General features: G+C 38.0%; 2 protein-coding genes across 2 annotated transcripts; both read right to left on the bottom strand.

The window, feature by feature from the left end:
• Positions 1 to 104: 104 nt before the first annotated feature.
• Positions 105 to 15,215, bottom strand: LOC148078821 (zinc finger protein 385B-like). Its single transcript, XM_087793522.1, has 8 exons — positions 15,141 to 15,215; positions 7,942 to 8,208; positions 7,043 to 7,191; positions 4,197 to 4,362; positions 1,969 to 2,154; positions 1,312 to 1,496; positions 1,128 to 1,223; positions 105 to 911 (listed from the first exon to the last, which is right to left on the bottom strand). Exons 1-8 carry the CDS (start codon positions 15,169 to 15,171, stop codon positions 690 to 692), a joined length of 1,302 nt encoding a protein of 433 aa, XP_087649648.1. The 5' UTR covers positions 15,172 to 15,215; the 3' UTR covers positions 105 to 689.
• Positions 15,216 to 16,545: 1,330 nt separating this feature from the next.
• Positions 16,546 to 20,658, bottom strand: LOC148078820 (ras-related protein Rab-5C-like). The gene is made up of 6 exons (XM_087792790.1): positions 20,537 to 20,658; positions 19,605 to 19,872; positions 19,283 to 19,434; positions 17,853 to 17,975; positions 17,681 to 17,774; positions 16,546 to 17,235 (listed from the first exon to the last, which is right to left on the bottom strand). The coding sequence occupies exons 2-6, from the start codon at positions 19,771 to 19,773 to the stop codon at positions 17,108 to 17,110; spliced, it is 666 nt and encodes a 221-aa protein (XP_087648916.1). The 5' UTR covers positions 19,774 to 19,872; positions 20,537 to 20,658; the 3' UTR covers positions 16,546 to 17,107.
• Between the last annotated feature and the right edge of the window lie 5,385 nt (positions 20,659 to 26,043).

Genomic DNA, 26,043 nt, shown 5'->3' with positions numbered 1-26,043 from the left:
GGCTTTGCCCAGACCAGCTCTTAGTCATGCTTCTTTAAGTTTAGATTTCTGGGGGAGTTATTTGTACACTCTGTCTCTTTCTTTTTCCTGCATCATGCCTCATCCTCTTCACGCATCTTATCCACCCCTTCCTCAATATCTCTCCCAGAGCTCAACCTCCTTTTACAGTACTGTGAAAGCATACTGCTGGATCTACTTTGAATAATATCACATTCATTCATTGAAATTACATTGTACAATAACAGATTTACTCTCTGAAAGAAAGTTGTACTTTTATTTAGACAAATTGAAACATGATGTTGATGAGATTTTTATTAAACAAAAATATAGAAAGGGTATGTTTGAATCTATAACACATTTCATCTCCAGAAACTTTATACTGCTAAAACTGATAAATTCTATAAAAAAAAGTTAATATTATATTAAATGGGTATTATTTGTTCACACAATATTAAACATGCATACCTTGTTAACTTAGCAATATTTAAGCTGTCGAAACAACAAAGAACATGACATTAAATCACAGCACAATCATGACATTACAATACAATACAAATATTAACAATGTCAACAGTTTTGACCATTGTGACCCTTTTTAACATCTGTATTAGGTATGAGGTTTTCATTCACCATTCTCCATGTTCAGGCTTTCGTCATGGAAGAGGGGTTGGACTCTCTCTGATTTGTCACTATACATACGGAGAGAAGATAAGAGGAGGATTTGAGGCCCTCAGTGGTCCTGGTGCAGGCATAAAGAGTCTTGGGCTTATCAGGGAACCCTGTAAGATGGCTGTGGGACCTTGTGCCGCCTGTGGGGTGAAAGGGGAAGACATGGTGCAGAAAGCAGTAGCATTTAAGGGGTTTGACTGTAAACCTGATCTCAGGATCTTGGTTTGCAAGATCAGATTATTCTGAAACACAAGAAAACATAAGAGATAATTATAGTTAGATAGAGACATTACCCTTACATTTAGAATAATGTACATATATCATTGAATTTTCCCTTTTTCTTTATTTTCAATGTCACTCATTTTAATATTTTTGCAATATTCAGAATTAGGATAGTTGAAAATCTTAGTTCACTGAACTGTCCAGCAAATGTTTTGTTTATTTAAGTTGACACTTACCGCTAATGCTGCTGCAAACAGCAAGTTATTTATTGGTAAAGACTTTGGTTTGACCTGTTGTCTGAACAGTTGCTTGTGTCTGCGACTATTCATGTGCTGAAAGGAAACAAGTTAATCAAGAACAAACAGTTGGTCACAAAAGTGAAAAGAAACATGGCATTACACAGGTATGAACTTAGCAAACCTGTTGAAGTTGATTCCCAGAGTTGACGCTAACCTGACACCTGTCGCAGTAAAAGGGCTGCCTGGACCCTGGCCCTCTGGACTTGTTGTTTGGACTTTGCCTTGGTCTGATGTTTTGTCGTGTAGTAGAAAAAATCTTGAATCTGTGTTGTGATTTACCCTCCAGCTTCTGTTTGTGTTTTAAACCTTTCCAAAACAGAAACAGAGAATCTTGAGTTTATAAAACCATAATTAAACCCCAAAATTGGAACCTTTTAAAAAAAAATTCAAAAGAAATTATAAAGGAAAAATGGTACAACTCCATCAGCATCATGCTAATGTGTTACACCTGTACAACAAGCTTAGTCTGACAACATGAAAAGTTGAGATTAATTTAAAAAGTATGTATGAATAACACAGAATCAGCAAGGGGGGATATGCATGCAAAGTTAAATGCTAAAGTGTTCAATGTTAATGTAACAGTTAGTTAGTTATTAAGTTTTCTTAAATCTTTCTGAATTACCATGTGACAGAACGAAAGTTGGGTTTAAAAAAACTTGTTTTAATGGAAAAAAAAGAACTCTGAAGTCAGATGCTGTGAGGTGGGGAAATCAGTTTATGGCTGCAAAATAAAAATAAAAAATTAAATGTAAATAGCTATGTAAACACATTTATGTACCATTTAAGTGATCTTGCAGCTGAACACATGAATTTACTTTCACTTTACACGTGGGGCAGTGTAGAGGAATGTTGTTAAATCTGGTCTCTTTGGGTTTATCTTGGGTCTCTTGCTCATCCCCTCCATCTCTCTCTGGGGGCTTCTGACATCTCTGAGCCAACCAGCAGGTGACTGGAGTTGAACCATCTGTAGGTAAATCAGTGAGATAAAAAAAAAAAAAAAGTCATTTATTCATTTATTTGCTGACAGCATCTTTGCGAGTAGTGCTCAAATAACCCAGGGCACACAAGGACAAAACAGGTCATGATGTACTACAGAAGGGTAAAAGCATAATATGCCCCGTTCAGTGGAAACTACATGGAAGCACCAACTTCTACTTTGTAGGAATGCACATCGAGGAGGAACTGAACCGGGGTGCCAACTCTCGGTACCAAAAATGCTGCAGCTTGGTGCTCCTTTAAACATATACTTCTTTTCTTCGTGTGTGAGTTTGTAAGTCATTTTTTATATTCACCTTTTGTAATCTCAGATGTTCTGTGGTATTGCAATTTAAAATGGGGGCAGTGTGTGAAGGACAGTGCGCAGGGCGAGATTGCTTTATTCTTTAGCATTGTTGGGCAGACACAAGTTGTGTGATTCTAAATAATATGTGATATTATTCAGACAATTTGATTTGTTTGACCAATTTTGACCAATCCCAGCAGAGTGGGTGTGGTTAAGGTAAACAAGATTTATCTCCAGAAAAAAACAAGAATTGGTTTCAGTGGCGGGGGCTTAAGCCCATTTTGTAAATATTTAAATTAAAAGAGAGTTTTATTTAAAAAAGTCACATACTGATGAGTAAAATAGAGGTCCAAGATCAATTTAAGAGACACTCAACTGAAAACATTAGTTACTCTTTGAATGCATTTATCTGAGGAATCATTCATTTTGACAGTGTTTCGGATTAGTAACTGGACCCAGGAGACTTAGCATGATCATTGCCCACAGTGTATCTGTGGCTTTTTGTTTATTCCTTTTATAAATTTCAGAACACTACTGCTACCCACTGTCCTACTAAGCCCATTTGAATTTGGTTATTATTAAAGATATGTCTGATGCTAGAAAAAGGTATCTAGTTGTATAGATATAAATGCAGGACAATATCGTTTAAATTTATTGTAAGTCTGAGTATTACTTTTAGTTGTTAGTGTCTAATGAATTCTGCTCATTCGTTTGATCAAAGGAAGAGCGGAATTTAGAATTAAAACAGTGAATTTATTAAAAGAAAAAAATGATTACAAAAGTAGGCCAGAAAACACCTCAATTACAACAGTTTACAAAAAATGCAGATTATTCAGAAATACCAGAAGTTCGAGCACTCAGTCCAGTCTTTGTCCGAAATCCTGGCGTACACCAAGTTTCTTTTAGAGGATAGCTGAAAACCTCAGAGGTATGTTATAGCTTGTGGAATCTGACTCCATTATGAATAACAGATGTTACTCTCATCCTTGGTATAATTTATTACTGACAGAGTCGCTGAACCTCAACTTTCATTTTTTCTTCATACTCCATTTCCCTTCACCTGGTTCACCTGATTTCTGGGTTTTGACATTTTGACAAGCCGATCCAGTTCTTATCTCAAAATGGAAGGAGTCCTGGCTCGGCAGCTACTCCTTAAATCATGTTTTTCATATATCTTACCTTGCTCGGGGACGGGAACGATACATAAAGGCCTCTTTTATTTATACCAGAGTCGCACACGATCGTTCGTACAAAGTTGAGGCACAGATGTTAGAGACTGAACCTTTTGAACCTTGGTTTTGGGAATGATACGTTTAAAAGATGAAATACAAGAATATGTTTTAATTCCGAGTTAAAAGGTAATATTGTCAATGTTAACAATTGATAAACATGAATATATAAAAAGAGGATGTATAATTTAACCCTTCAGTACCCACTGTTGGATGAAAAACAATTTCCATCTTGTTATTTTGAAATATGTTGTTCATATGTTTTCTATATCAGATCAGATTCTATATCAGTCATTTAATTTCAAGTATTCACACACTGTTTGAGCTGCTAATCCATAGTGTCCTCAAAATCCTCAGAGATTTGATTTGTTTTGAATGTAAACTGAAATGCATTGCCAGTTCATAAGGGATCAAATTCCAAAATGAGAGACGTATATTTGAAATTAAAAAAAATTAAGATGTAAGTACGAGATTAACGTGAGTTAAAAATCTTACCCGTACTTTCTTTCAAGTCCAGTCTAGTGTTTCCCAAAGTCATCCTCTTCTCTCTCTCCATGTCTTTTCCCTTAAGCGTAAGGTTTCCACATGTTTGTTTTCTTCGAGTATCGAAGGTAATTAGCTTGCAAGCATGTTTGTGGACACAGTGTGCCTTCGTCTGGGTCTGTAGCAGAAAAATAAATAGGAAATGTCAAAAACATCCTTTTTATTTATGTGCTACTCTGTCTCCAACGTGTGTGTGTGTCCCCTGACAGTTTACCAAAGCTGAAGTTAATTGATATATACAAATGTATATACATATACAGTACATTTAAAATAATAAAATGTGTATCCAAAAGTTTCTTTCAGGAACCAGTATCGAAGGGAAGGTATCTGTGGGAAGGGAAGGTATCTGTATTGTAATGGTATCATATTTCCAATTGATACCCAGTCCTAAAAACCCCAGATTGAAGTGATAAATAAATAGGCTATCCATGTTACAAATACAGTGTACATTGCCAATCCCTTGGTTGATGTGATGTGGTACGTTGGCCAGACACAGTGCCTTGAGAAGTTACTCCATTCCATTCGGACATGAGACAAATAAACAAACATGTTATTAATATATCACTTGCGCCTCTGTAATAGCCAGGGGGTTGTGGTCTTATCAGACTTTTAAAAAAGAGCAGGTTTGTTTATATAGGACTCAATACGTATAACAATATACTGCATATACGTGGCTAATTTCTTTTGTCCAATGTTTTAAGATACAGGAAAGACCTTACCAGTTCATACACTTTGTCATATTTTTATGTCTTGCGGGGCTGATTAAGGGGTTTTGAAATAGTGGTCAATGAGTGGTGAGCTGTTGGGATTTTAATGTTAGTCGAAAGGGGGGTGTTAATTATTGTCCTTCTTGCTCACAATAATGTTGACAGATTTGAAAAAACGCTACAAATCTGACAGATTGCGAGGGAATCTCCTGTGCACAGCACTCTTTAGATCCCCTTACCTATGTTCAATGGTATTTTAGGTCTGGACTCTGGCTGGGCCATTCCAAAGCCTCAATCTTATTCCGATTAAACCATTCATTTGTTGATTTAGATATGTGCTTTGGGTCATTGTTGTGCTAAGAGATGAAGTTTCTCTTCATCTTCATCTTTCTAACAGAAGATCCCTTATCTCTATCTCCCTACTCTCAGCTATGGTCACGAACGGTGGGTAGTGACCTAAAGAACAACGCCATATATACGTGTATAAGTGGCCGAAATAAGTTTTCCTGTAGGGTGGCTGGGCTCTCATTTCTAGATAGGGTGAACAGGGCAAACCTGGATAAGCGGAAGAAAACGTAACAAAACAAAGACAAAACTTGGCTTCATCAGACCATAAAACATTTTCCCAGATTTTTGTGTGGGAGATTTCAGACGTCTCACCACCCTACCCTATAGCTCACACATATGAAGAAGAGATTGTTGTCACATGTACTACACAGCCTGTACTGTGCCAGAAATGTGTGCAGCTTCTGAACTGTTGCTGTTGACCTCTTGGCAGCCTCCATGAGACCCCTTTGATGCATTGGAAGCTCTCTGTGGACCATGTTATGTGGAGATGTTGTTACAAATAATTTCAGGGAAAGCCTACTTGAACAGCTTTTACTTGTGGTTGAGTCACTTTGGTTGGTGAAAGGTGTGTGCCGACTTCAGTTTGAATGTAATTGGTTAAATGTGAACACAGCCACATCCCCAGTTATAAAAGCATGTGCACACCTATAGAACCACATAAAAGTTTGTTTTTCCAATTTTGTTGGACAGGTTATAGCCAACATTAAATGTGGAACAAGTTGTGAAAGAATTTTACTGTAATTTCTTACATGACAAAAACCTGGCATTTGAAGTGTCTAGACTTTATCCACTGTACATCCAATTTATAAATTCTGTCACGCTTAATCTGTAAAGTATTGATGTGTCATATTTTGCCAAAGATCAATAAAGTTTCATGAAGTCTTAACATAATGTATGTTTTTGCTCTCTCTCGCTCACAGACATGGTTGAAGAGTCAGATAAAGCAAGGCAGTATACAAAAGAGGAATACCCAATATTTTAACTAATGATAAGAAACATTTTGAACAGTCATGACTTCTCCAGTACTAAATAAACTAGTCCAGGCATCTGCTGGAGCAACTTCTCCAGTGTTGGGTCACTGCTCCAAGTGCATCAAAAACCATCTGCACTACTGTCGCCTTCACCTTCTAGGCTTTTTCTAGCTTCTTGAAGCCTATGGTATAGTTCCAGTTTCTCATGTTACTAGTTCCTTAACTTTTCTGAATGATGACTGGATCTCTAAATACTGACAGCAGTATAAAACAGTATAAACAAGGTGGCGAGTCGGAGATAGTTGACAACTATAAGTACCTCGGTGTGTGCGTGGACAGTAAACTGGACTGGTCCTTCAACATAGACCATGTTTATAAGAAAGTTCAGAGTAGACTGTACATTCTGAGGAGGCTCTGATCATTTGACATCTGCAGGAAGCTCCTCTGCATGTACTACCAGTCTGTGGTGGTCAGTGTCCTGTTCTATGCTGTGGTGTGTTGGGGTGGGAATGTGTCCAAGAGGAGTGTCAACAGGTTGGACAGGTTAACTTACTGGTGACAGTTGCATGTCACTCGACAAACGACTCCATCATGGATGACGATAGTCATCCTGTGAACAGTGTTATCAGCAGTTAAAGCAGATGGAGTGCACGTATGCTCCTCCCCAGATCACTAATACACTAATAAACTCAGCACTAACTATCTAATTTGATCATTGTACAGGGGATGTTAAAGTAACAAGGGTGTATGTCATTTTAAACTTTGACCTCACCGCATTGAAGCTCAGCAACAGGTTGTGTGGTGTGGCGGTGTTGCTTCTCAGATGCTGGAAGTGCTCCATCAGTGCCTGGGATTGCAGGGATCCAGTAAATAAAGGGAGGGATCCAAGCAGAGGGTTGATGTGACCCTTTGACATAACACCTAAACAAGAGAAGTTTTACAAATTCAACATCCGACATGTTTTTAATAATAAGGACTTCAGTGAAAATAATCTATCATAAATGTTAATTGCTAAACCGATTTGTAAAGGACTTTCTTGGCATATGGTAAAGCTCTGTATGAGGTGGAAGTTGAAGGTCATTCCCACCAGATATATCGAGCATGGCCTTCCATGTTTACCTGCCATATGGCATTGGTTGAAAGCAAGGTGAGGATCAACGCGATGTATATGCCCCCAGCTGACCGCCACCCCTAAGAGACTTGTTTTTTGGGCGTGCGAGACAGCTCGCAGATGGGCACCCTCCCTGCTCAACCTCAAAGAGGGTGCAAAAAGCATTTTCCTCATCGTAGTCTTCCTACGACTTGGAGAGAATATGTGGCTAAAGACTGCCAGGCCTCTAACAGGCCATTTCAACTTGCACAAATCTTGAGGAGGTAAATGGAACCAAGCAATCCATAGAGAAATGGATGTGATGTGATGTTGTAATTCTTATTTTTTTGTCCAATGTCAAACATATTCTGAGCTTGGTTGCAGGTTAAATGATGAAATAAACCCTTCTACTCCTGACATACACTTTATTTATTATTATTATTATTATAATTATTTATTTTATTACATTTTGTTTTGATAACAGCGTACTAAAAACCTACATACCATAGCCTATTAAAATTAGGTTTACATAATAAGCCAGCCACATAATAACTGAAGGAAGATTTGAACAGTGTATTCACCTGTAGCAACGGCCTTTGCCAGTCGTCTCAGCCTCCGCCTGTGTGTCCTGCCCTTGTAGTGGATTTGAGCCTGTGCACCCGAATTTAGCTGAATGTTGCATAGCTCACACATTGTAGCACTTCCTTGACGACGTTTGATCCTGTGTTTGGTCATGACCTTTGGCCTACCCTCTTTGTCATCGTCCTTCTTATCCTCTTGTCCTTCCTGCTCTCTTTTTGGTTGCAGTCTCCCGTCTGCCTGTTCAACCCGCATGGAACACTTCATGCCTAAAAGAGAAAATGCCATACATGAAAACAACTAATGTGTTGATTTAAGTGTCTCTTACATCAATCTTGGACATATGTGGTACTCATCAGTATGTGACTGTTGTCGAAACTCAACCATTAATTGAAGTATTTGCATAAGAAAATGTGCTTAAGCCCTGAGTTATTCCCTGATAGACACTATTCTAATGGATTAATTAAACTTGCTTTTAGTGTTCTTTGGCAATGAACTAGTGTAATACAATTCTGCCCTGCCCGCACAACCGTGGCCCCCCTGTGACTCGGGGGACCTGGGCCGGTGCCTGGCCATTGCTCCCCCGGGCTCATGCGGTGGCACTCGACCCGGCTACTGGCCGTGTCCGCAGGGTATTGGGGGGGGCTCCGCTGCCGCTGCTGTGGTGGATCCCTATCTCCTTGACTCGGTCCCCTGCTATGGACTTGGTGGCAGCCTGACGGTCTGGGGGTCCTCCGTGGCCCGGCCTGGCCCCGGGGCTCTATCCCCTGACTGGTTCTTCTGGCTGCCCCTCTGCCCCGGTGCCTGCGCCTGGTGCCTCCCCCTCTCTGCTTCCTCGGTCGTCCTCGCCTGTGCTTGCCCTCTCGCGCCCCCGGTGGTGGTCCGCCTTCTCGCTGGTGTTTGGGGTCGGCTCTGGTGGTTATCTCGCCTGCCGGGTCCTGGTCTCCCGCGGGTTCCTGCCGCGACTTGGGCCCCTGTGTCTGGATCTGCTGTGCTAGGTATGTGCCCTCTGGCCTGGCTATTTCAACCCCCCCCCCCCTCCCCTCTATATATCTTCACCCGTCACCGGAGTCTGTATACATGTGTATTGTATACATTTGTCCCAAACCCACACCTTTTTATTTCTCTCCCGGAGCCCCAGGGATCCACCTCCAGAGCTGCTGCTGATCCAGGGATCCACCTCCAGAGCTGCTGCTGATCCAGGATCTTCACCACGTCATCAGATCCCGAGTTCTCTCCACCACCCCCATGGACCCTCCTACACTCTCCTCTTTTCTCTCACTATATCCTCCCTCACTCCTCTCCTTATCCATCTCTCTACCCCCCCATCCTTCCTCCCAGCCGGTCAAAGCGGCAGGCCGCCAACAATGAGTCTGGTTCCGCTCGAGGTTTCTGCCTTCTAAAAGGAAGTTTTTTTACAGTGTTTTGTTTCTTGCTCTTTGTTGAATTGCTGGGATCTATTTTTCCTTAATCAACTGTAGTCTTATTTCAACTGTATAGTGTCTTGAGATAACTTTGTTATGATAAGACACTTTAAATAAAATTGAATTGAATTGAATTGAATTGAATTGAATTGAATTCTGAATCAAGACAAGATTTTATCATAAATGTGTACTCAGACATTAATGTCTTTAAGACTGATAGAATCCTGTCAGGATGAATTTCCCTGGTGGCTTTAGTGATTTTTTTTCTATTACATATAACTCTGGACACAAAAGAAATGAACAGTAACCATAATTTTGATTTTAAATATGCCAAATAGATTTGGCATGCAAACCACACTTCGTTTGACACACAAATTATAGAGCCATATCTTTATTTGTGACAGTTCTATGAAGGATTCAGCAATGACAGAAGCAGAGAATTGATAGATTGACTAGAATCAGAGCCTTGTTGCTAAGCAACCCTGGGATTTTCTGTGAAACTATTGTTGAACCAGACAAATTGCAGTGTAATTACTCTGTAATTTGCGTAGAAATCACAGCAACGGAATGGAAAAAAAGCCAAACCAGTGAGAAACACGGATAGAAAATCATTCTTCAAATGTGCAATGCACACGCACAAGAGAATAATAAACCTAAGTTTTTTTTAAATATATTTTATTTATTTGTATCATGTGGGGACATACAGTAGGTCATATGTACTGTATGATTTATGAGCTGAGGTTTACCTTACTAATATTATCATTATTTATTTATTTATTATGTCTGTCTTGGTCTCGACACCCATCCTGACTAAAATTCTAGCAAGAACACTCAAGAAAGTAGAATACTTTGTTGGAATACATATAAGAGATGACATCAATTCATTATCTTAAAGAGAGCTACAGCTAGTATCAACATATTAACATAATTTACTCAACTAACCTTTCTTTCAGACAAGTTTGTGACATTACTCCATTTGATCCTTAGGGTGAAAGAAAGCAGCGTCAGGCCAACCCTTGGTCTTATTTCATCAGCAAAAGTGGGTATAATTCTACACATTAGACAATTACAAAAGTGTCACGCACTTCGCCACTTTCTAGACTACTACTGTAAAAGTGGTGATTTATAATGGTGTCTACATGCACCACTATCATTAGAAAAAATGCCCTTTGAAAATGAAATGATGCATTTTGAATGAAATAGCATTCGTCTTAAGAAGGGGTTGATTATGCTGATAGTTGATCAGGTAAATGTATTTATTGATCCAATCGTTTTACTTGCATGGGCTCACTTTGTGAATGTGTACCCCATGTGACATGATGTATTTTAAGGGGTGAAACAGCTCAAACAAAGCAGATTAGCTGAGCCTGTCACTTGAACAGCAAGAGAACCACAAATGTAGCCATTTGTAGCTTGTGGTAAAGGTTAATTTGGAAATGATTATAAACCAATATTCTTTACATGTTTTTAAATGTTCTGGACTGAATCTTGGTGGACAGTGCATCTGAGAGCTTGCCATGGATGACAGTTTTTCTGAATGTCTACAAGGAACTTCAATGAACTTAAATCATTTATAATTAAACAGCAGACTGGATGGAAACTTGGTGCACATGGATCTTGACGCACAACATAGGATGGAGCAAACAGGAGACATGGAACATTTTGGCCAAAGAAGGACTTAGTTAGCCGAAGGGTCGGACTAATAATATACTGTGGGCTGCAATCGTGGGCATCTGTCATCCACCATCTGGGTGCACCCTGTGGCGAATTTGAGGATGTATGTTAACCCGACCTCCACATGAGTGACAGTTTAATGCTCTATCCTGTTTTCACATTTTAGTGGAAAAGCACTGTAGACACATTTAGAAAAACAATGAAGGAACTTAAAACAAAATACCATTTAGAAAATTCCTTCTGATTAAAGTAGATAAGATATACCCATTTTCTTCACACATTGGGGATAGTAACACAGACATAGTTACTTGACACATGGTGTGACTACATACTATGATTTTTTTTGACTATGATTGATTATTTAGATTTAACAGAATTTATATTTGACCATCCTGACTAGCATGTTTTGTTCAGGATCAAATAAGAATCCAGTTGCGGTTTGAAGCATTTGAAGGCATTAAGGTGACTTGTACTAAACAATTTTTTTGTTCAGAATGAGTCTCTACCCCCCATCCTCATGCAACATCTTCGTCTGTTTGTAACTTTTATAGACCTCTGGTTTAAATCTGTGGATAGTGATGAATAGAGCAAAATAACTGATACAAGAGACCGAAAAGGCTGGGCTGATTAGGTCATGTCCACCGTTAGGATAACATGGGGAAGACAGGAGACACCATTGTAGCCCCATGGAGGAAAGGTATGTGCTTTGAAGCTGAGGCAGCTGCCTCCAGAAAAAAAATGTAACAACTTAAAAAATTAGCATATTCATACTAAAATACGTACAGGATCCTGTTTTTAGGCCTAAAAAAAACCTGATATTGTTTTATGGTGTTATGAAGTTAAATAAGTTGCCACAATGTAGGTACACAACTTTTAATGAATGGAATATTGAAAAAAAAAACATTACAGAAAACTAAAAGGCTGTTTTTTCATAGAAGTCTGCATGATGTCCTTGGTGGCAGTTATTCATCGTCATCAAATTGTTGGGCAATAACTTAAAGTAATGCGTAATGCATTATTGTAATGGCCGGACCCTCCACAAAGTTGCTCTATGTTTTACAGAGAAGTTTTAGTGCATGGAATCTGAAGATGAGGATGTTTCAGCAGCACTGCCATGTTAATTGGCTCTTGCTCTATTGATTACACATGTTGTTTGTCTTTAATTTACAGTATCCCTGTCAAAATATTATTTTGCCGTGAGCCTTAAATGAAGCCATAATATTGCTGTATTTAAAGCAACCACTAAATCCGACATTTTTGTGAAAGTAATGCAAAACTATTATAAAAGCAGTGTATCACATTAGATTACATAATACAACATGACTTTATTAATCCCTCTGGAGATCTTCTTTTGGGAAATTAGATTTACAGTTCACAGCAGATAGAAATAATTAAAATTAAAAAAGAACAAGTGCAAAGAGATAATAAAGTTAAGATATAAACAGTATAGATCAAAGGAATAACACAACGATCTTAAAAGTATACAAAGGTTAACATACAGTTGCACTGAAAATTATTCAACCCCCACTGCAAATAAGGATTATTGGCAAAATATACAAATTAGCAGCTATTTGCAATAAAAAAATCAAATAAGAACAATTCAAATGGCTCAGCACAACTCATATTACAAGCGGTTTCAAGTCAAGATATTTGTCCAAAAAAAACAGAAAAGAGAACATTGTCTTACATAAACAATGAAAGGGTTACAAAAACATAGTAAGGACACTGAATGTTCCTAGAGATACAGTTGGAAACACAGTTGGCAAGTTTAAAGTGAAAGGAGCAGTGGCTACACAACCTGGATGTAGCAGAAGTTATCAATGGTTGCAACCAGAGTTTTGAGTAGGCAGGTGGTAAACAATCCTCAACTGACTGCGAAAGACCTGCAGCAAGACTTGGCAGCAGACACTGAGGTTTCAGTGTCCACAGTAAGGCGCACACTAAATGCTGAAGGGCTCCATGCCCGAATTCCAAGACGTACTCCACTACTGACCCAAAGACACAAGGCTCCAATTTGCTCAACATTATATTGAAAAGCCGGAGAGGTATTGGGATTCTGTTCTGTGGAGCGATGAAACAAAACTGTGACTTTTCAGGCCTATAGATCAGCGTTCCACCAAGGCTTGGTTTCAGAAGAGGTCCTTGAAGTTGTTAGAGTGGCCATCACAGCCGCCTGACTTAAACATCATTGAAAATCTCTGGTGGGATTTGAAAATGCGGTTGCAGCACGCAAACCCAAGAATATTAGTGAACTGGAAGCTTGTGTCTGGCTATGCATCATGTCTGCAGCAGGTCATATCAGCAAAAGGGTGCTCTACTAAGTATTAAAGTTGCTTGTCATGAAGGGGTTGAATAATTTTGACACTGCAGTGGTAGTTAAAATGAGATTTTGTGTTGTATTTGGAGAAACAACTTGAAATATTAGTTGTGTTGAGCTATCTAAGTTGCTCTTGCTTGATTTGTGTTTTGCAAACAGTTGCTAATTTGTACATTTTGCCAATAAACCTTGTTTGCTGTTGGGGTTGAATATTTTTGATTACAACTGTAGACTACATCATCCCTAAAGATGGTAAAGTTATATTACTAATGATTTGAAAGGAGAATATTAAGTAATGCATAATGCATTGCCATTTATGACTTGTCCAACAATGGTCATCAAAATAGGGGGTTTGTGTTCTTTTCCCAAAACCAAACATGTTTCAGGGTTTCCATCAGCGGGAGGCACTGATCAAAAGACAAGCCAGAGCTTTAGCTGCTCTATACCCATCTCGTTCCACATGAGTACTCCCAATTTCACACATGAGGGTTTTATTATGACACAGTTGAAACCAAATGCACCCTCTGATGATAAGGAGGAGAATCGCGGCAATGAACCCCTAACTTCGCCACCTTTTTATCTCACAATCAATCTGTCTAGAACATAAACTCAGATCTGTGAGTATGAGATTATTATCTGTCACAAATGCAGTCTGAATGTATATTTACCTCTATTCACAAATCTCAATCTGCATATGTGTATGATGCATTAATTAAGTATATAGTATGCATTAAGCAGTTTGGTGGTCACTTGGACAATCACTGACTCTCTTGGTTGGACTCCCAGGCAAAGTTGTGTAGTTAAGACCATTTATAGTTTTTGACTGATTAACTCGGTCATGGCTCTAATAATGTCAGAATGGAGAAGTTATTGCTGCTTTAAATTGGTTTGTAATGGTGTTAATTACTTAACTAGCATTTTTTAAAGACTGTGTCCGGTCCGGACACATCTGCTATCAGATGCTTTATTTCAAAACCTTCTTGATCCACGATGTGGCTAGCTTTCAAAGCCCCATTTGTATAGGCAATGCTTGCAAGAACACATTGTGCAGTTTATCTTTTCACTCTTGCACTATTTGTTTTTCTTAAAGGCTAACAATCGGACCTTAAGCCCGCACATTATTATGTGGTCTGCAACATTTGGCATGTGTGCTTTTGGTTTAATAAATTTTAGCTAAATGACACTAGAGCAATAAATATTCCCTTTGAATTAGGATTTAAATAACATTCCTGTGAGATAACATCATTTTCAGCTTGTTGCTTTAACGCTACAGAGCAGAATAAACACTTCAAAATTTAAAATAAACGCAAACCATTGTTTGGCCAGGCTAAGTGAAAAGAAATGAATTAAATTCTTAAACAACAAAAATCTTAAAACATTGTGTGCTTATTTGTGTGTGCATGCATGTGGCTGTTTTTCCTAATATTAATGTGTGTATTTGACTTGTATGCCATGTACACATGAAAGTAAAAAACAAGGACAATTTTATATCTTATCAAAGTCCTATTCAGTAAAGAATAACATTCCAATAAAATAAAAAAGAATATGGCCACAAATATATACATTTTAAAAGAAAATTTATGTAATGTCAGGCTTGATCATGAGAAAGTTGAATCATGCTCATATGGATGCCAATTTTGAACATCTTCAAGCAGTATAATTTAATTTCAGTTTCTAATTTAACTGGAAAACCACATGACAACTTTTAGTCCAAATATTTAAAGTAGGCAAAAGGCTTAAATCTCAAATGGTCTCCCACCCAGAAAAATTGTTGAGAAAAACGTACCTGAACACGGAGTCTCCTCTGCTCTCTCCATCTCTCTCCAGCAGTGACGAGAGAATGCTGGTCTGCCACACTCCAGTTGAGAGAACGCTGGAAGACAGAAGACAGAGATCAAATAAAATGATACACTGAGCTCTAGGGGAGGGAAGAGGGAGGAGAGGACGGACACTGATGGAGGGAGAAATATAGAAATAATGGGGAAAGTGTTATTATTAATTTTATTATTATTAGTGTTTCTATCTCTACCTTTAAATCCCTACAAAACCGTACGAATCAAGTGCATTGCATTGCCTATAATTCAAAAATATAACACTAATATAATTTAAAGCTGCAGTACAGAACACAAAGATGAGTGATGTATACAAATTCATAATTGCTTTTAAAATGTATTTGTTTCTTTTTCTCAATTAATCCCATCATGATCTAATGAAAGATTAATAAATCATGTTAGATGACAGTTTCTTTTTTAGTGACTCGTTTTTTCCACCATTTTCCTTGTTTTGGTGGTGCAAGGCAAGATAAAAAGATGTATATTTTTCTATAGTTCAACAAACACTTCAAGGATTTGGACTACCAATCTAAAAAGAAAATATTCAGCCGGAATTTCTTTGGTCCCAATATTAAAGTCAGACAGAAATGCTGCCATCCAATGGTCAACGTACACAATACAATACACGTTGCATTTCTTCATTAGCACAATGTATTTATTTTAAATACCTTGGGGACATTTTGTGTTTTAAAGATAATTGAAAAAAAAAAATCCTAAGTTCTACACTATATTGGCCACTACACTTGTTAAGGAGACGTTTAGAATAATGCATCTAGAAAATGTCAAAGAAGAAGAGTACTTTACTTATAGTAATGATTCATTAATGGTAATGATCAACATTTGTTATTCTAAAGAAACTTTATTTATGGTACATTATTATCCTCTATTCAGGGACAGGTGAGTCTTTATCACTCAGGCGTTCAGCAAATCAATTAAAACACAATTTAAATGATGGTCCTACCTTGAACACCTTCACAAAGTATATTATACATGTACTGAGACTTCCCCATTGTCTTGCCACTGGTCCAGCTCCTGAGGTTTAGTGACACAAATGTCACCCGTTTAATTTAGGACAGTAGCGACAGATACACAAATTGATACTGTATGGTCAACTACCTTATTTTGCTCCTGGTTTAACTCAACTCAAAACATATTGTGCTACTTCTGTTGCCATTTTAACTTAATCAGTATTGAAATAAAGATTCTAGTGATATTTTTTTTCTTTTGTGAATCTTCATTATAGATGAATAAACTTTATTGATCCCTCTGAAGATCTCCTTTGGGAAATTGTTTTCTAGCACACAGAAAAACAGACGACAGATTCATAAAAAAAGAACATTATAAAGTCAATAAAACAAGTAATATTTCATGTTATTTATTATATTTCAGATTTTACATGTCAACCAGCTCTCCAAAGTCACGTATGTCATCACAAAAGGAATGCAAACAACTGCATTCGTTTAAAAATATTTCCAGAGGTGTAATTTGATGTAACCCAGTCTGCCTGAAAAATATATATATTGAGCCATCGAAATAAAATTTTGGTCCAAATAGTCAACACAAGACATCCATAGTAGGAAGAGTGGGGAGGTGAGAGTACAAAGCTGTACACACATGGTTACTCATTAATGTGTGTGTATGAAAATATATATTTAGTTCTATAAATATACACATGCAATCAAGAGTAAAGGTTTGTCCTCCGATGAAAGGGATAAAAATGGAAGAGGATAGTAGTGGTGAGGGTCTTCGTTGGTCCCTCTAGCTTATGATTTTCTCCAAAAATATTTCTCTAATCGAAGTTGATAGTTTCATCTTTCATTCCAGGATTGGCGAGTGGCTCTGCCCTTTCCCGTCACTATATACATCCTGTCCATAGAACAGGGTTCAAGGCTCACTTTCTGGATGCATTATCTATTGAGTGCTAATTGCTGCCACCACAACATCTGCTTCTGCGACTCTGAGTAGTGGTGTCATGAAGATCTACTCCGGTCCTGGTCCGGCCACTTGGTCCTGTCCCGCCCTGGGGATCATTTTTTGGAAGTTTCTTTGCTGGAATGAAAGCACAGTGAAAATTTGGAAACTTCGCTTATGCGTTAGTAACAGATAAGGAATAACATTGTTAGAGTTACAAGAGAGTTAACCTTTTTAACAGGTTCTCTGACTAATGACTATATCCTCTGTTAGAATGCCGTTACTGTTACCAACAATTAAACTATGCCCATTTTTTACTTAAGTATGGCTTCATGACAAAATAAACATAATTTTCCCCCTGTGACAAAATATGATATTTAAAGTCTTCTAATAAAGGTGGTTAATATAATTTTACAAATTATAAAGTTAAAGTATTTTATGCATTTACTATAATCAATGAAAACATGCGAAAGAATAATTTTTACACTAATCCATCCAGATTATCGCTTTGATACATCATTTGACACAATGTATGCAATTGATTACCCAAGTGACAAGAATTGATGATAACCGAGAGACTCACCAATGGCCATAAAGACTTCATTAACATTCATGCCGGTCTTTGCTGAAGTTTCTGTGAAGAGTAAGCCGTTGTCATCAGCATATAGTTGTGCCTCCTGAAAAAAGTCAGAAAAACTTAACTTACATAAAGTTGAACAAATGTATATTATAAGATGACTTAGAGGTCGTCATACCTGTTGATCTACAGCTCTTTTATCTGCAATGTCAGCCTTATTGCCAGCCAAAGCAATCACGATGTTTGGATTGGCTTGTTTCTGCAACTCCTTGACCCAGTTTTTTGCTCTCACAAATGTATCCTGCAAAATCAAGTGATGTTGACTGAGTGTTTTTTCATTTTAGTCATACGACTTAACTCAACCACTATAATTATAATGTGTAATTTAAAAAATGTTATATACAAATTTCACCAGCAGGGGCTTGTTTCCCCTTGTGCTGCACCTTACCTCTACTGCCAGCTTCTGACTTCTAACAGCTATCCACAAGAACACACGTGTGTCCTCTGTAGTGGCTGATGTGTTACCACTAACATTAAACTATATTGAGTCTTTTTTTTTCATCCAAATGTTTAGTTATTCATTTCTTTAAATATATGGGGGTGGGAGGAAAATATATTAGAAAATATTAACATCACAAGAGGATGAAGAGAGTCGTTTTTTAAGAAACTTTGCCAACACTTAAACGTCAAAAGTGCAAAAGTGAGCAGTACACTAGTCTTTGTAACTTAATGGCAAGTTCATTAAAATTAGAAGGATTGATACTTCCATCAAGGGAGATGGTCATTTGTGTTGTTCATTCATTCACCTATCCATATTTTCTGTATAAATAGTTTAAGAACTTATTTTGATGTATTCAGATTTGCACCAACTTGTAGATAACATCAGAAACAGTCACCAAACCTTGTAGTAGTTTTCTGGTGTGATCGCACCAAAAAATTGTTGTCTGTTCGGATAGTGATGCGGCTGCACTCATCACAAGTTCACTCGATCATTTTATTCTTGTAAAATCTGTCATTCGGACTAGAAGCTGGTACTTGCTGTTGGATTTTGGTCGTGTTGGTCTTCAAAACAAGTTTAAGAGTCATCTGTTAATGTTATATCCATTGTTATATGACACAACACCAGGTGCGTCACTAGGTTGTGTGAATGAAGGTGCTTGGCCCTCATGATACGTGTTGCACATGGACATGTTACAATCAGATGATTCTTGACAAAAAGAAGTGCTAGGGGAGGCCAGAAATCCTATTTGAGAGCCACAGTGAGCGCCTGGGCATACATAAGGAAATTGATTATAAAATATAAAAAAATCATATAAATAAATGCTTAGCTACAACATTCATTATCAATCTAATCAATGATTGCAAATTGATCCATTAAAGAATAAAAATAACAACAGCACAAGTTGCCTAAACATCAGAATAGATCAGCTACAGGCATTAAGTACTGGCCTTGGCCTGGATCACATTCATGTTAAGATGCCAATATTTAAGAATTGGTGCGCATTCATTCAAGTTGAAATTGGAAACATGACATCCTCAATATGCATCAAGTAGACATGTAATTGCTCAGAATAAGCAGAAAGTATGACAATCCATAATGTCACTCACAGTGTTTGTGATGTCATAGACCACAATGGCAGCCTGTGCCCCTCTGTAGTACATAGGAGCCAGACTGTGGTAGCGCTCCTGTCCAGCAGTGTCCCAGATTTCAAATTTGACAGTGATGTCGTCCAGACAGACCGTCTGGGTTAAAAAGGCAGCTGAGAAGAATAGATGAAGTGAAAGTCATTAGTTGTAAATATCAAATTGTTAGTACAGTATAAAAAAGGTTTACATTTGAAAGACATTTCAGTTGTTAAGATTCGTGAATATGTATTCAAGTGCCAATGTAGGTGACCAAGAATGTAAGTAATAATGTCTTCCTTCTCACCTCCAATTGTGCTCTCCTGGTATTCGTGAAACTGCCCCTTGACAAAGCGCAGCACCAAGCTGGATTTTCCAACTGCTGACTCACCAAGCAACACCAGTTTAAACTGACAGATTTTGTTTGCTGCTGCAGTGCCATTAGGCCTGGTGGCCGTGCCAACATGGTTAGCCATCGACACAACTGAGAGCTGACAAGCAATGCAGATAACTGAAGGATGGGTAGATGCTGATTCTTCAGGCTCTGATGGTGGAGAAGGAAGAGTCACATGCACCTAAAGAAAAAACAACAACATTGTAACGTTCATTAAACCATTTTTGGCTTCAGATATTGTAAACCTGTGACTCATGAAATCAACGGAGACACATCCTAAAAGAGTAAAACAACATGTGTTGACATGCATTTGGTTATGCCAATTCAATTTTTCAATGTTTACCTAAAGCCTTTTTTTATACGGTGTTTGGAATTCATAATAAAAGAAATAAAACTGTTTCAGTTGGCCGACATTACTTATTGAAAAGCAACAACAAACTGCGCATTTAAGCATTACATTATGAAGATAAACCTTGAATACTGATCATGTCGACGCTAATAGCACTTTTTGGGTGTATAATAATAGCATTAATAGTTTTAACATGACACTGGACACCCTGTCTAACCAAATTAACAAACAAATACATGAGTAATGACGATGTACACCATACATAGTCATTTAGCTGCGTGACAAGTTTGTCTTCAAACCTAAAACGTCTTCATTTAGTAAAACACAAAAAAAACAACAGGATACCAGTTCAACCGGATAAACAAGTCTTTGGTGAGGAAAAAAAAACAGCAACAAGACTGAAGTTAACTCGAAAGCTAAAGCTTTTAAGTAAAAAATAAGGCTAAGTATGAAGACGCGTTCAGTGAAGGAATGGACAAGTAAGTGTGATTCTCACCGACAACACTGCACTGTCCAACCCAGGGACAGGACTCTGATCCTTTTCCCACTCACTCGCTTGTTTTCTCCACTTTTCTTCCTAAATGTTTTACTTCCGCCTTGTGCAACAAACCATGTGACATGTTGTTTGGACCAATGAACAGTTAGAGAAATGCAGCTCTGGCAGCCTGGGGATCTGGGCGGAGCTCAAGCATAAGCCCCGCCCACATGGCTTTGTGACTCAACTAAGGACGGTATCTCTAATATCGAAAACTTTTAAAGCACCAAAGAAGGATGTAACAAACGTTTTATCATTTTTTTTTAAATTGTCATTATAATATACATAATATACCACTACAGTTCACATTTTAACTCGAATGAACAGTATTTAATACTAATGTAAAACTTGTTGTTATGGGGTTTGATTAGATTCAATTAAATACAAATCAGCAAGAGTATAAGCGGTAGAAAAGTAATGACTGCGAGTCTATATATATTCGTTTTTTAAGGGTTTTTGTTGTGTATTTTGCATAGGCCTGTCATAAAGGTGTTTCCAGTATATAATGACCACTTCATCTACAAGTGTATTCAAAGTTATTTTTTGCTAATGCAGTACAGTGAGTTAATTGTTATTTCTCTTTACTTTCAGTTACATACATGTCCTATTGTATAATCTGGTCCATAGAAGATATGTGATATGGATGAGAATTAATATATTTAAAAAAAAAAAGAGAATTAAATTATAATTGACGATTACAATCTTGTCTTTTTTGGGTTATCTTGTGTAATGCATAAATTATTGTCATCAAAATCCAGTATGCAGCGCTTTAACAGTGGAGGCAAGTTATAACTTTAACAACGTATGTTTGACTTTGAAAATAAAAATGCCTATATGTGATTACGTTTTAGTAACAAATGAGGCAATAGTGGTACCCATTCTCACTATAAATATCCCCATGCTATATATATATGTTTTGTACATGTTTTCTTTACACTCACTTACATTCAACATTAATGACCTGAATGTATATTTTCAAGATGGATGTAAATATTACATGTAATGAGACTGCTGGAATGAAAGATGACACAGGTATAATCTATACATTATATAATCTTGAGTCTAAGTTTACATCCAAGTATAGGAATGTTTTATGGTGGGTAAAATAAAATTCCATTGCATTAAGACAGGATTATTATAATAGACGCAAGACGATATTGGTAAATTAAATTGGACGTGCAGCTCTAAAATGTGGCCACACGATGGTGCCACAAGAAAATCAATGTTAGTTATTTCGATCAATTCGATTGATGACAGACGTTTCGCCACATGGAATTGTGATTGATGAATTAATGGTTTAATGTTTATGTGGTTTATTCGGAACAACATGTTTATGTTGTTTATTCGTAACATTCGTTAATGTTGGGTTGTTACTGGGACGTACTGAGCTGTTTCCCCAGCAGTCACCGAGGATGATACTTCTGTTTCTGCCCTTCCTGGACCAGACTGAGTATTTTAAAGCTAAGTGTGTTTTTTACACTTACACACAAACGTATAAAACTCCAACTACTTTTTTACAGCTCTGGAAAGAATTAAAAAGACCACTGCCATTTTAATCAGTTTCTCTGATTTTGGGATTATAGGTTAAAAATACCTTTTGTTTCATTCTACAAACTATTGACAACATTTCTCCAAAATTCCAAATGAAATGTTATCATTTAAAGTAATAATCTGCAGAAAACTGACAGAGCCAGCATGTGAGGCTTGGTACAACTGTCTTGGACAATCAGACCCTCAACACTGGATCCCCTCAAGGCTGTGTACTTCCCAGAAGACACCACCCTCATTGGACTCATCTTGTGAGAGGACCAGAATAGTGGAGATGATAGTCGACTTCAGGAAAGTCACAGCCCCACCATCGCCCCTCATCCTCACTCCTCAACCCCCTTCTCCATCGTGGACTCCTTCTGCTTCCTTGGCACCACAATCTTGCAGGACCTCAAGTGGGAGCAGACCATCAGCTCCCTCACCGAGTAGGCCAAGCAGAGGATGTTCTTCATGCCGTAGTTGAAGAAACACGGTCTGTCGACTGAGATGCTGGTGCAGTTTTACACAGCCATCATCAAGTCCGTCCTCGCCTAATCCATCTCTGTGTGGTCTGAGAAGGTGAGAAGGCTGTAAACTACCATCTCTTCAAGGCCTGCATGTCTCCAGGACGTGCAGGTTGGATCACAGCCGGCCCTTCTCACCCTGGTCACAGACTCTTCACTCCTCTGCCATCAGGCAGGAAACTAAGTTCCATCACGACCAGAACCTCCCGCCACATCAATTCCTTCTTCCCCTGGGCGTGACTCCTGAGCCATACTTCTTGGTAGCTGATTTTATAGGAGAACCACTTTCAATTCTTAACAATATTATTATAATAAAAAAAAAGATAGTTGTATTGTACTCACTTTCTATTTGCTTGTCTTTAAGTCAGAGTAGAGAACCTTAGGAAATCCTTCCCCCCAACTTTTTAGAGCATCCTCTGGTGATTGGCCACCAGTGGAGTGAGTGAGCAAAGTTTTACTTCAGAGATGCACCAATAAGCTGGAGTCACTATAGCATTTTCCTAATAAAGTACATCCAAATCAATGTCTTAAGGTTGCAGGTCTTGGGCTAATTCCCAAGTGAAATATTAATTTATTGCAAACTACTCAACAATCTTACTGTCAGAACTTTTTATTTTTTTGGTGATACCTACAATTCTGACTCCAGAGAATTCAACCTAAATGCTTAACAATGGCTTTTTTAAAACAGTTTGTCATATGTATTTATTATTAAAAAGAGATAACTGTAATTTATTAATTATTAATTAAGCGCCCTGAACCACGAGTCTAGCCACCCACTCAAACAACATTGCGAGTCACAAGCACTTAAAGCAACATATTTTCTCCTATCATCAAATTGTAAGGGCTTTCTGAATGGGCTGCGGCAGATCGCATTATTATGCTTCCACAAACACACGGAACTCCTTCATGTGCTGGAATCTAGCACATGCTTAAGTGACAATAAACCTTTGAGTAAAGCATTTTCAACATCAAAACCCTCTCTGCCTGCGGGATACTGCGCCATAAGAAGACATGACCAGGCGTTTCCAGTTTAGCAAGCAGCTGATATTTCATAGCCTATGATGTTTCATTGCTGTAACTGTAAAAATCCAACAGTGCATGTTGCATGCCAAAAGTGCAAATATTTTAGCACAACTGGAACAGAGTTGGTCATATCTTTGTTTAATGCGTCAGTTGCCAAATAGTTTTCTTTAATGTCAACTGAACATTTTTGCACAGTTTGTTTCACACCGCGGTGAGCTCACTTGCCCCTCCCTCACCTGTCTTCTCCCTGATTACCTATTGTTCCACCTATTCCCCTTTACCCTCATGTGTTTTAGTCTTTGTCTCCCTTGTCATGCGTTGTCCTGTTCATTCAACCCAGCCTTGTCACAGCCACAGCTCTGTCCGATCAAGTAAGATTGTTTTTCCCCTTGAAGAGTAGTGATGGCGAGAGGAAGCCTCATGAACCACTGAAGCCCCCAGCCGAGTAGTTCATCTTTGGAGCAAAGCCTCGTGAGGCTTCCTTTGCACGACCATGCCATCAAATGATTCTTATAATAAAATGTGCTTGACTAACTTGTTTGGTGAATTATTTATAAAAAAAAGCAGTATTTCCTGGCTAATATGTAAAGAGACTGGTGGATGTTTTTTAAACTTTTGCCAGTATTTCAGTGGTGTCCTCCTATCTTTTAATATTGTGTTCAGTGAGGTAGGACTTGACTACCACCGTTGCATCCACTGTTTCAGCTTTGTTGACACTTACACTGAAGAACCCTATTTTTCCAACAGTGTTGCAGGTGAGGACAGGCTCTGGGACTGGTAGATAAAGAGTTTTTCTTTAAGGTAACGCCTCAGAATTTTAGGTCTCTCCTCTCCTGCATCTGTAGGAATCCTAGATCCTCCTCTGTGTCCACCTGCTTCCAGATTGTCCCTGCGCACCTGCATTCACACTCTAACCACCACTGCTCCTAAACCCCCTCTGTGTCTTGTCTCGTACCATTGTCTTGTGTTCCAGCACTTTTTCTTTTCCACGTAACTTGCCACAGTTTTTTTTTTTCTTACTGTGTTTTGAACCTTGCCTACCTGATTTTTCCCCGTCCTTGTCTTTATCGATTCTGTTACCTATGCCTGTTTGGACTGATCTCCCTGTTTTTTGACCTGGACCGATTAAACGTTTTTGGAACCTGCCCTGAACCCTGATTCTCTGCTGCCTGTGTCCTACTTCTGGATGCGAAGACCTCGCTCTTGACAGATACACATTATTTTGTCTGAAACTTCAAAAACGAGTCGGACGACGCCAAATATGTTAGCTATTTTGTTTTCCACAGTTTTTCACCTTTTTGTAAGATGTATGTGCCCTCGAGGTTTTGACCTAACCAGTTCAACTTTGGGGGAATAATTATTTTCATAAAATGAATTAAAAGGAGGAAGCGTGGGTTTGTTATAGTTATAAAAATCAGGCTACCGGTTACGCTGTTACATTTAACAGCGTTATATGTATGTAATTACTATATTCACTATTCAACCTAAAGACTTAAAAAAATAAAATCTTCAGTGGTGTGTTATGCTCGGCAGATTTCATTAGAGCAAACAAAGTATTTTGTTGATATTTTATTTTATTTAATATTGGTTCATAAAATGTAAATTATGGCTACTTGTATTTAAATAGACTTTTGTTTTTTATAGTGCTTGTTTTTTGAATCAGGGAATATAGCAGTACTGTGGTAACATGGCTGGTCCATGATATTTAAGGCACTGAGCAAATGAGGGCAGGTGCGTTTTATCTATTCCAAAAACTTCTTCAAACATTCCCCTCTATGTTCCAAGGCTTACTGAAAGTGAGCAAGGGAAACTCAAAGGCTGTTTAAATACTTGATTGAATTTTCTTGTTTACCCACCTTAATTACTTTTGTGCATTAACACATAATTTGACAGACTGGACTATATACCAGCTCCTCAACTTCAATATTCATATTCTGTCAACAAATGCATTAACAGGAGTTCTATTTGGATATAACTTTGATTCAAGTTTAAACTAATTCAAAATATATATTCGGGTCATGGAAAAAAATGTCTTGAAAATATGCACAAGATACTAATGGCATGGGGGAAAGTTTAGTAGAATAATTAGGCCTCACCATTAGCTTCTTTCCTTGTATTTTGTCTCTGATAAACAATAGTATATTATTTGATAAGGTGTTTATCTACATACCTCATTGAACTTTGCCTGCATTGTAAAGTATTAGTGCAGTGGATGCCACAAATAAAGAAAACGGATGTTTTACAAGATCTCCCAACAAATACCACAGGATTATAATTGTTAAGGGTTCAATTACAGTAATAATGAATTAGTTGTTATAGCACTAAATAGCAGATATGAATGTTGTTGGGGATGGTGCACTTCTGTCCCCCTACGCAAGCTCCAGTCCGCTCAAG

Source organism: Callionymus lyra, chromosome 6, assembly GCF_982586985.1.
Source record: "Callionymus lyra chromosome 6, fCalLyr1.hap1.1, whole genome shotgun sequence".
NCBI lineage: Eukaryota > Metazoa > Chordata > Actinopteri > Syngnathiformes > Callionymidae > Callionymus > Callionymus lyra.
Note: the sequence above shows the minus strand (reverse complement) of the source record. Positions and strands in the feature narration are given on the sequence as shown.

Coding starts and splice junctions, on each gene's coding strand:
- LOC148078821 (XM_087793522.1), bottom strand. CDS start 15,171: ATGGAGAGAGCAGAGGAGACTCCGTGTTCAG. Junction 4,363..7,042: donor TGTTGCTGAGCTTCAATGCG/GTGAGGTCAAAG, acceptor TTTCTGCTACAG/ACCCAGACGAAGGCACACTG. Junction 1,224..1,311: donor CTGGGAATCAACTTCAACAG/GTTTGCTAAGTT, acceptor GTTTCCTTTCAG/CACATGAATAGTCGCAGACA.
- LOC148078820 (XM_087792790.1), bottom strand. CDS start 19,773: ATGGCTAACCATGTTGGCACGGCCACCAGGCCTAATGGCACTGCAGCA. Junction 17,976..19,282: donor TCTATGACATCACAAACACT/GTGAGTGACATT, acceptor TTGATTTTGCAG/GATACATTTGTGAGAGCAAA. Junction 17,775..17,852: donor AAAGAGCTGTAGATCAACAG/GTATGACGACCT, acceptor GACTTTTTTCAG/GAGGCACAACTATATGCTGA.